Here is a 10,686-nt window from a genome sequence, read left to right as displayed (position 1 = left end):
AAACGCCTAAGCAAAGAAAAATGCAGTTTAAAAAAGAAACAAAAATTGTGGCAAAATGAAAACCGCGTTATTTTTTGTAGCAGTTCTAAAACAAACTTCGAAGACTAAAAAAAAAGCAAAAGAAATTCTATGCATTTTAGGTATTTTATGTTCACATCAATGTTTGAATAGTTCAGTATAAAACAAAAAAAAAATAATGCATTTAGATGTTAAAAGTTATTGTTAGAAAAAGCAATTCTTGCATTGGTCTTCAATTAAATATGAAATTTAGAAGCAAGTAGTGTAGAGTCTTGGCCGGGAGACGAGACGGATAATAAATAAAAGATATCACTGGCGGCTAATAATTTCGTTTATTGCCGCCACCACCCGTGCGTCCGTCCGACTTACACTCTAACTCAGACATACCCCAACCTTGATGACAACTATAGTTGATCTGTTCTCACTGTGTTGTCCTACTACCAGGGGCTAGACTCTGACATCCCCCCCTTACTTCAGAATAGTGTTTGACGTAATACTTATTTTACATTTAAATCTGAATCTCGATCTGAATATACAATCATCCTAACACTACCTGGATCTGAACGCAAAGGTGGATTTTATTCTTTTTGTATTGACATCAAAATATTAAAATTATTATTATTCCATAATATTTGTGAACGGTTGATGTTTGCTCCTCCTTCAATCGACGATATTGATTCGTATGTCTGAAACACATAAGAAAAATGGTCAGAAGTCATTTAGCTCCAAAACGTCATTTGTATACTCCCTCTTTCCATGTAGTCATGCCAACCATTGTTAATTCCTGATCACATCCAAAACGTCTAGGTCGTGGAGTCCCAACCGCTCTCCCGCCAGATGCCCCCTCCATCAATCTATCAAATAAAAACATTTTTTTTAAAGCCGCTGATAACCAACGCTTATAGTCCATATAAGCCAAACCCCTGCAAAAGGCAAATCACTGCTAATGTTGAACCAATGTGATGCCAATATTAGAGTTTATACGGCATGCAGCCTAGGCATAAAAAAAATCAAAATTATTCACTCTTAAGCATTGCCTCGGCGTTCTCGATTGCGAGATTCCTACTAGAAACTAAGTGTCCGAAGGCATGATTGTTGAGGCAATTGCAAACCTCTTTTTACGCCTTAGCTTCCATCCACCCCGGAATTCGAACTGACGACCTTTGGATTGGTAGTACAAATGCCTAACGACTCCACCGAGACAGGACCCAGGTGGACGACTCCTATACCTGGACTGAGATATCGACCTTACTTCTAGGTTAGACCGGGCCAACATTTACTTCTCCGTTCGACGAAAACCGCGATCAGCAAATCTCGTCTCAAAAAATGCCACCGGAACCTTCTGGGATCGAACCCAGGCCGACTGGATGAGAGGCAATCACGCTTACCCCTACACCACGGGTTCCGGATAGCCTAAGCATATTGTGTGATTATTATGCGTGTATGCAGTATATACGAAGTGATTAACCCCTAGAACTAATGTCTGTCGGGATTCAGGAATATTTTCTCGAAAACATAAAATAAGATCACTAGAGCTCATGCCCGAAGCTAAAACGTTGACTTATATTCCACCTAGCCGCTCAAACTATGTTGTAAAGAACTCGCCTTCTTTGGAACCGAGCATTCAATGAATCTTCTTCGGTATACAGCAAAACAATAGTTCCTTTATCGACATCACTTGTTCATTCCATTTTTGGTACCAATCTGCACATTTGCTTGTATTTCTACCGTCTGCACTCTTTTGTCTCATTTTTCGAAAATATCTTCCTTTCTAGTAACTCAATTCAATGCAAACACTTTTGTTTGTCAAATTCTTCTCATTGCTGCGATTTTGGTATCTCCAATCAACGATACAGAACACTTGATTATTTTCATGTCACGCACACTATCTTCCTTTAATTTAACCACTCATCTTATGTATAATCGGCACTTGTCCTAGTTTGATACGTTGTGTACACACACTAAGTCCACTCTTTTTCCAAACCTTTACAGTGAACAGACGTCTATCCGCTAGGCATTTAGTGGACCTCAACAAGTCCCTTCCCCCTCAGGCTTTATAGTAGATACTCACCAGCCATCTATACGCCAGGCATGGACGAAAATCTACAAGCCTCATCTTCACCAGACTTTCCAGTGAACATCCACAAGCCATCTCTCCACCAGGCATTAGCGGACGTTCACAATCTTCTCCCACATTAGGCCTTACAGTAGTCATTCACAAGCCATCTCTACGCCAGGCATGAGCGAACATCTACAAGCCTCCTCTTTACCAGGCTTCCCAGTGAACATTCACAAGCCATCTCTCCACCAGGCATTAGCGAACGTTCACAAGCTTCTCCCACATCAGGCCTTACAGTAGTCATTCACAAGCCATCTCTACGCCAGGCATGAGCGAACATCTACAAGCCTCCTCTTTACCAGGCTTCCCAGTGAACATCCACAAGCCATCTCTCCACCAGGCATTAGCGAACGTTCACAAGCTTCTCCCACAATAGGCCTTACAGTAGACATTCACAAGCCATCTCTACGCCAGGCATGAGCGAACATCTACAAGCCTCCTCTTTACCAGGCTTCCCAGTGAACATTCACAAGCCATCTCTCTACCAGGCATTAGCGAACGTTCACAATCCTCTCCCACATCAGGCCTTACAGTAGACATTCACAAGCCATCTCTACGCCAGGCATGAGCGAACATCTACAAGCCTCCTCTTTACCAGGCTTCCCAGTGAACATCCACAATCCATCTCTCCACCAGGCATTAGCGAACGTTCACAAGCTTCTCCCACATCAGGCCTTACAGTAGACATTCACAAGCCATCTCTACGCCAGGCATGAGCGAACATCTACGAGCCTCATCTTTACCAGGCTTCCCAGTGAACATCCACAAGCCATCTCTCCACCAGGCATTAGTGGACGTTCACAAGCCATCCCACCTAGTGCCTCCCCCAGCACTAAGCCATCCTCCGGGACTAAGCCATCCTCCGGCACTAAGCCATCCCATCGGCACTAAGCCATCCCCCGGCACTAAGCCATCCTCCGGCACTAAGCCATCCTCCGGCACTAAACCTCCCCCGGCACTAAGCCTCCCCCGGCACTAAGCCATCCCCCGGCACTAAGCCATCCTCCGGCACTAAGCCATCCCATCGGCACTAAGCCATCCCATCGGCACTAAGCCATCCCCCGGCACTAAGCCATCCCACCGGCACTAAGCCATCCCCCGGCACTAAGCCATCCCACCGGCACTTAGCCATCCCCCGGCACTAAGCCTCCCCTATTTTTGATGTAGTCTATAGACAGCAATCTCATTATAATATAAGCACTACACTTATTATCCATTCGTTTTATCGATTGATACTCTGCTTTAATCACTCACATAGCACCTCATCATTCTCTTGCCACACGATCACTTAATTTTCCTTCGTTAACAGTAATGTCAGTTCATTGAATAAACTAGTAAATATCCTTTGGTCACATTTCAATTTTACCCTTGCGTGTCACCTAATAGAGTTTAGTTCTTTTTCTGGCCGGTACAAAATTTAACCTCAACCGCAGTATATGTATATGTAGATAACTCTATGAAGTTTCACAAAGCAATACATGATCCTCTACGACTTTTTATCAGGGTTCTAACAAAGCTGAACATTCTAACATCATTCTAGCTGAAATGTGTCACTTTTCTAGCAGTATGCTGACAGAATCAGCGCAGTAAAGTATTTCGTGACTGAGTTAAACCTCTGTAATCGTCAAAATGTATTGGTCACTTCTCGTTACAGCTAAACTACAGACTCAACCAATACTACTTATTTTAATGACTTAACCATCATTACTTCACCTAACCCAAAATGTTAAAGTCTGTTCATCCAATCAAAACATCCTCACAACGATTAACTTATCTCCACGTTAAACAAGATTCTGCTATATTTCAACTTGATTCTAAAATATAATTAACTGAGTTCTTAGAAATCGAACAAAACTAATAGAAACTGGGCAGCGAAGCGAATGACCGCGCCGGTTACAGCTGCCGGAAATAAAAACTAACACCAACAAAAATAAAAGACTAACACTTAAAAATAAATAATGCTTCATGACAAATGGACAGCCACGAAATACGACCTTAACATCAGCAATCAGATAAGAAACACTCCCAAATGCATTGCCGTCGATAGTTACCCAAAAATTAATCAATTTCGTCGAATGTGCCACCACTCCAATTTGGGTAGCACCATCAACCACACAACAACACAAATTGCGTGAATCCCCGTCACGGTACAGTTGGTAAACACCAAAAAGTCTACAGTGGAAGCGCTGTACGGAAAGTTTGCCGAGGTGCGGCTTTCGAACCTCCACAAAAAGTCCAGAAAAAACCCGGTTTCAACCTACCGCAATATTAGTGTCCTTAGTGACTCTCACCTACGTTTGTAGTATCCTTGTTTCACAGACATTCAATACGCATTCTCACACCCACACACACACACACTTCTCTCTCTCTCTCTCCTTGTGTTAGCCTCTCCTCCTCTTCCGGCCAACGAAAAAAAAATACACAACACCTTACCAAATTTGATCCAATCCTGCGGCTTAAAACTAGCACTACTCAATCACTTTTTTAGTTTCTCCTCGTCGCCAATGTAGAGTCTTGGCCGGGAGACGAGACGGATAATAAATAAAAGATATCACTGGCGGCTAATAATTTCGTTTATTGCCGCCACCACCCGTGCGTCCGTCCGACTTACACTCTAACTCAGACATACCCCAACCTTGATGACAACTATAGTTGATCTGTTCTCACTGTGTTGTCCTACTACCAGGGGCTAGACTCTGACAAGTAGCACAAGTAAATTCTTTTTACAAATGTAATCGTTCTGGTTGTACTTAAAAAGCAACTTTATGTTTTACTATTTTTTTTTGTTTGTTTCCCGAAATCAATTTTTCATTAATAATTAGGCATGGCAACAAATCATGGACGAGTAAATCTCGCCTGAAAATGCGTAAGACCAATGTCCTTATTTTGTTTAACTAATCGTCAATGTACGAGAGTAGTATTCGACAGGCGGGTTGTGCGATCAGGTAAAATCCTGGCAAAAAATGCAGACACACCTTATAATAAAAGGTCCCTGAGCTTTCGCACGATGGTGTCCTAGTCAAGAAAAAACTGACCTAAAATGTTAAATGATATTTTGTTGAGGCAAAACTTTCATAAACAAATGGCTCAGTATAGATAAAGAAAATGATTTCGGATCTCAATTATTTGTAGTTTTTTCTATACCTAAATCATGGGGGAGAGGGGACTTCAGAGCCAAGTTATGTTCAAGGCTTGCTCTGAGTCTTTTCTATCTTTCTTCTTCTTTTTGAAGACAATCAGAACAGATTCGTTTAACAACATTTGGTATCAAAGTAGAAAAAAAAGTAAAAGACTTTTTTTTTTGTTTATAGGGGTGAGTGATGTGGTAATCACCACCACTACATTCCCAAGTTACATGCTAAACAGAACGACCGTTGGGTCTCTGTTTTGTATCGTCCTTCGCTACACGCACTTAATGCGTGTAGACGATGCGCATGAGCATGTGGCTTGGAAATGCAGGATGTAACCGTAATAAAGTTTTATTACGGTTCGTCTAGCGTCGGCGTGGGATTAGGACTCCCGCCGACATTTAGGGTTAGAAGTCGGTTCTCGGGTAGCAGGTAGAGAACCGACTCTAGAAACGTAAGTTACAAGTAAAATAAAAGCAGTTAGTTCTGAGCATCGGCAGAGTTCACATCATTCAATATCACCACCCTCATCAAGGGCTGGCCAGTATGGCTGGCCCATAAATTCCCACAGTAGTTTTAAGTGTTCCAAAACATGGTTTTCAATGAAAAAGTTCAAAATTTTTTGCGGGACCGAAATTTCAAGTTCTTTAAAAAAACATCATTTCAAAGCTAAAGCAAAATTTCCCATCCTTTGCCACAAGTTTCATAATCGATTTTTATCTTCAACCCGGCAAAAAGGCATACGGTTCTAAACAAGTGGCGCCGCCTACATTTGAAAAACAGTCATTTTGCAAAACCTCAACTACCAATCTCGGATTTTTTTATTTTTTTTGTGAAAGTTTGATGATTTCCACCAAAAAAACCTAGCCAAACTTTCTCAAAAGAATCGTTAAATGGAACGTATGTGTAAGTTCAAATTTATAAACATTCATACCGCAATTCCCCACGAAAACAGCAAGATTCGAAAAAAAAGGTTGTCCGATTAGGTTCCTTGGCCGAAATAATTATACAGTCAAACCTCGCATATGCAACTGTGCATATACGAGTCATTCCACCTGATTCGGTTAAGTCGCATGAGTTGCATATGCGAGGTGCAGGGCTTATGAGATTTTGGCTATATGCACGGGATTGAAACTCGTCTGAAAAACCTGTATCATTTTCTCAATCAAAACGGTGGCGCCGCGTGGTGGTAGCTGCCCTGTTTATTACACTGTGAAATTATCCATGGCTAATCCAAGGAACCAAAAGGTAACAACAAAAAAGTCCGCCCAAAAGGGGTGCTGCAAAAAAACTTTTTATTTAAAAAAAAAAATCCTAACAAATCAGCAACGAATTACATGGGCTATATTTTTATAAAAAAATCATCTTAACTATGCAAATTTATAATGTTTTGGAATCGTTACACGGAGAAAAAAGAGTTCCCAAAATCGAGAACAAGCGTTCATGAAAATGGGAACCACGAACATAGTGTTCAATTTTCTTGGTACGTTTTTCAAACTCGTACCATGGGATTTGAACACTTTGTTCGACGTTCCCATTTTCATGAACGCTTGTTCACGATTTTGGGAACTCTTTTTTCTCCGTGTATAAAGTCGGTTATATGGCTACACCAAATTAACATGGTTTACGATGTTCTAGGTCATCCGAAACTTCCTTAAGTTAAGGCCAATGTGTTCACCGCCGTACTACACGGAGAAAAAAGAGTTCCCAAAATCGTGAACAAGCGTTCATGAAAATGGGAACCTCGAACAAAGTGTTCAAATTCCATGGTACGATTTTAAAAAACGTACCATGAAATTTGAACACTTTGTTCGTGGTTCCCATTTTCATGAACGCTTGTTCACGATTTTGGGAACTCTTTTTTCTCCGTGTAGAATGAGGTAGGCGATTTCCATCCTAGATTTCATGCTCGCGTAGCTTCAGGATGTCCCAGAACTAAGAATTTGATATGCTGAGATGTTCTAAGTCATCCACAGATACTATATTGTTCCTGTTGAGATGTTTAAAGTTGTCCAAGAACTTCCGGAAGTTACGGCCGATGGGTCTACCGCCGTAACAAGACAATGGTCGGTGGTTTTTGACCTCAGATCATATCCGGATAGCCGGATATGCGAGGTTTCACTGTACCCGCATTTTTTTTTTTGTTTGGCCATCAGGATGACCTACGCCGAGTTAGGGTGGTCCGAAAAATGGCAGTTTTCGTCGATTTTCGATCAAAAAAACACATTGTTCAAAAAATCATAACTTTTTGCTGTTTCACGCATATTGACGCAAATGAAAGGTTAGACTTTCAAGGAATAATAGTTTAAGGACTATTACTTCAATTGCTGTGATATATAATTGAAAGGAAAAAAACATTTTATCCGGCCTATGGCCCTAATCTAGAGTGCGTTTATTTGATAATCGAATCAAGCATTCATATTAATGAGTTCACTATTTATGTACATACTTACACTAAAAAAAGGAGTTCGCGTAAACGTGAACAGAGTTCATGCCACCGGGAACCAGGAAGAAAACTGTTCAACTTTTATAGTGCATTGCACCATGAAAGTGAACAGTTTTCTTCCTGGTTCCCGTTGGCATGAACTCTGTTCACGTTTACGCGAACTCATTTTTTTGAGTGTACAAATCATTCAACTGTATTTTGATTTATTTACAAGAATTTGACAATTACTGTGGTCGATGGTAATTTAAACACTTTAAACTTATGTATATATACAATTAGTGGCCTTTGCTCATCAGATCAACCATTCACTTGATTTTCTCAAACAAAATCCCTGAAAAACGTGTACCATGCCATGTTGAGCAGCTCGTAGAACCGATCCTGGGTGAACTCGAAGAAGCCAAAGCAGTTCAAACCCAAGGGTTGCTGCGCCACGACCATCACGTTCAGCATCGTCGCTCGAACGGAGCGGTACTCCTCCTGGAACTGTTCATCCCATTCGAGCTTTTCGGGCCAGTCCAGGTTGTACACTTCCCAGCCGATGGATTCGTGCTGATTTTTCATGATATTTTTTTTTAATTTCAAGTTTTTAACTACGTAAATGTCAAACTTACCGTATCCGTTAGAATGCTAACCGCCCTCGACAAGGTGGCACATTCGAAGGAAATCCAAACACAGTAGTAGAGTGTAATTAACGAAAATACCGTGATGGTCTTCATCTGAGACACGTAGATGGCACCACTGGACAGGCTCATCACCGTTGAGTAGTACACGATCAAGAAGGTGGCATTCAAAAACGGTCGAATTCGGTTCAGCATAGCTAGGAACTCGATGTGCAGCTGCACGCAGTCACCGAACTTTGCCCTACATGGTCCTTGAGAGAATTTAGTGCAAGTGCACTTAAGGTACACGTAACCAAACGTCCTTCAAATCAATCCTCCAGAACGTTCGGTGACAGTTGGTCTCGGTTCCCAAGACCGCTGAATTATAAATCTCTGCCGAGTGCGTCATCACGAAGTGTTTGTTTTGCCAACCGAGGGTGCGCCAAATCTCAGTTCTTTCCGGAACCGCGAACGAAATGGAAGCTCTCGCTCGTAGCAGGCTCTGGAGTCGGTGCAAGTCGCGGGCCACGGCCTACTACCGTGCGCTGACCAGGGACTTTAACTACTCGACGGACTTCTTCTTCGGGCAGGATTTCCTGATGGCGATCGCGGGTGCTCGACTGAACTCGACAAACGTTAGAATCAGACGCTGGTGGAACGCTTACCGGTTGGTGAGCTGCCTTCCGGTGCTCTTAATTTATTGGAACACTTTTGTGGCGGTGCGAAATCATGCGAAGCTGGAAATTGTACTGAGCTGCGTGCAGGCAACGGTCGCAACTGGGATTACGATACTGCGAATGATGCTCATCCTCCGGCACTACGACTCGTTTATGGAGGTGCAGCGTTACGTGAATCGACGCAAGTTTGGGAAAAATCTCCAGCGCTCGCTTGGAATTCGCAGTGAAGCGTTTTATCACATACGAAAAATTGTTTTTATTTCAACAATAGTCATTCTGACCGTTATCACAAGTAATCTGCCCGTTGATAATTCGGATCATCATTTTTTGAAAATGACCTTTACCAAACAATTTGGCCCAGTTGTTCAAAAACTGTACCAAAAGGCTATTTCTTTGGCATTATACGGAGTAGGAGTCAACACCGTATTCGTTTATCTGTTTTCCTACACGATCCTGAACGGACTGATGAGTGAGCTGAGGGTGCTTGCCCAAGCATTTTCAGTTGTTTTCGACAACACCGAAACACGGGTTCAACGACAGCTCGAATTGGAACCGGGCAACTCGCGACAGCACGATTTGATGAAGAAACGCTTCTTCTGGAAGTTCGTCCAGGAAGAGTTCGGTGACTGCGTGCAGCTGCACATCGAGTTCCTAGCTATGCTGAACCGAATTCGGCCGTTTTTGAATGCCACCTTCTTGATCGTGTACTACTCAACGGTGATGAGCCTGTCCAGTGGTGCCATCTACGTGTCTCAGATGAAGAACATCACGGTATTTTCATTGAATACACTCTACTACTGTGTTTGGGTTGCCTTCGAATGTGGAACCTTGACTAGAACAGTTAGCCTGCTGACGGAGTCGGTAAGTAACGTTAAAAAAATCTAATTACTGAGAATGTACACAAATCTAAAAAAAAAAACAGCACGAATCCATCGGCTGGGAAGTGTACAACCTGGACTGGCCGGAGAAGCTCGAATGGGAAGAGCAGTTCCAGGAGGAGTACCGCTCCGTTCGAGCGACGATGCTGAACGTGATGGTCGTGGCGCAGCAACCCTTGCGTTTGAACTGCTACGGCTTTTTCGAGTTCACCCAGGATCGGTTCTACGAGCTGCTCAACATGGCCTACTCAATGTACACGTTTTTCAGGGATTTCGTCTAAGCGTGTCGTAAGATCAGTTGTTTGAAGAATAACTTTTGTAAATAATTTGATGAAATCCTAAGATAAATTTTAATTGAAGATGTGATTAAACTAAATAAATTGTATAAAATATAAAGTAAATGTTAGAAAACCTATCAAAGCTAGTGTAGTGAGAAGTTAAGTTAAGTTAAGAGTTAAGAAATTTATTTGATGTACACAATAAAAAGCACTGTAGATTAGGGCCTTAGGCCGAGCAACAACTTTGTTTTCAGTTTCTCAGATATCACAAACTTCCCATTTTTCCGAATGAAGTTGCTGGTCCAACAAAACTTCTAGCAACAATTTCATACCAACTCGATAAGGATGTAAACACTATGTAAATTTGGTTATCTTAATTACAGTCGTTCTGTCATTGGGACCATCCATAAACCACGTGGACACTTTAGGCGGGGGGGGGGGGGGGTATGGCGATTGTCCACGATCCATACAAAAAAGTTTTTTTTTGTATGGAGAATTGTCCACGAGGGGGGGGGGGTTACAGATTCCCAAAAAAGTGTCCAC

At 42.1% G+C, this 10,686-nt stretch overlaps 2 protein-coding genes and 1 long non-coding RNA gene across 3 annotated transcripts; 1 reads left to right on the top strand and 2 right to left on the bottom strand.

Moving 5' to 3' along the window:
• Positions 1 to 468: 468 nt before the first annotated feature.
• Positions 469 to 4,833, bottom strand: LOC120417665 (uncharacterized). Its single transcript, XR_005605495.2, has 2 exons — positions 791 to 4,833; positions 469 to 704 (listed from the first exon to the last, which is right to left on the bottom strand). It is a non-coding gene; the product is annotated as an uncharacterized LOC120417665 (long non-coding RNA).
• Positions 4,834 to 6,919: 2,086 nt separating this feature from the next.
• On the bottom strand, positions 6,920 to 8,719 carry LOC120417645 (uncharacterized). Its single transcript, XM_039579763.1, has 4 exons — positions 8,625 to 8,719; positions 8,323 to 8,572; positions 8,058 to 8,260; positions 6,920 to 6,950 (listed from the first exon to the last, which is right to left on the bottom strand). Exons 1-4 carry the CDS (start codon positions 8,717 to 8,719, stop codon positions 6,920 to 6,922), a joined length of 579 nt encoding a protein of 192 aa, XP_039435697.1.
• LOC120417641 (uncharacterized) lies at positions 8,708 to 10,146 on the top strand. Its single transcript, XM_039579753.2, has 3 exons — positions 8,708 to 9,174; positions 9,511 to 9,848; positions 9,910 to 10,146. The coding sequence occupies exons 1-3, from the start codon at positions 8,787 to 8,789 to the stop codon at positions 10,144 to 10,146; spliced, it is 963 nt and encodes a 320-aa protein (XP_039435687.1). The 5' UTR covers positions 8,708 to 8,786.
• Positions 10,147 to 10,686: the final 540 nt, after the last annotated feature.

This window comes from Culex pipiens, chromosome 3, assembly GCF_016801865.2.
Source record: "Culex pipiens pallens isolate TS chromosome 3, TS_CPP_V2, whole genome shotgun sequence".
Taxonomy (NCBI): domain Eukaryota; kingdom Metazoa; phylum Arthropoda; class Insecta; order Diptera; family Culicidae; genus Culex; species Culex pipiens.
Note: the sequence above shows the minus strand (reverse complement) of the source record. Positions and strands in the feature narration are given on the sequence as shown.

What these genes read in the sequence shown, in the direction of transcription:
- LOC120417645 (XM_039579763.1), bottom strand. Translation starts at nt 8,719, where the DNA reads ATGACGCACTCGGCAGAGATTTATAATTCAGCGGTCTTGGGAACCGAG. An exon ending in ATTGATTTGAAGGACGTTTG is followed by an intron (nt 8,573 to 8,624) that starts GTTACGTGTACC and finishes AGGACCATGTAG; the next exon opens with GGCAAAGTTCGGTGACTGCG. An exon ending in TTAGCATTCTAACGGATACG is followed by an intron (nt 8,261 to 8,322) that starts GTAAGTTTGACA and finishes ATGAAAAATCAG; the next exon opens with CACGAATCCATCGGCTGGGA.
- LOC120417641 (XM_039579753.2), top strand. Translation starts at nt 8,787, where the DNA reads ATGGAAGCTCTCGCTCGTAGCAGGCTCTGGAGTCGGTGCAAGTCGCGG. An exon ending in TTACGTGAATCGACGCAAGT is followed by an intron (nt 9,175 to 9,510) that starts TTGGGAAAAATC and finishes ACAACACCGAAA; the next exon opens with CACGGGTTCAACGACAGCTC. An exon ending in TTAGCCTGCTGACGGAGTCG is followed by an intron (nt 9,849 to 9,909) that starts GTAAGTAACGTT and finishes AAAAAAAAACAG; the next exon opens with CACGAATCCATCGGCTGGGA.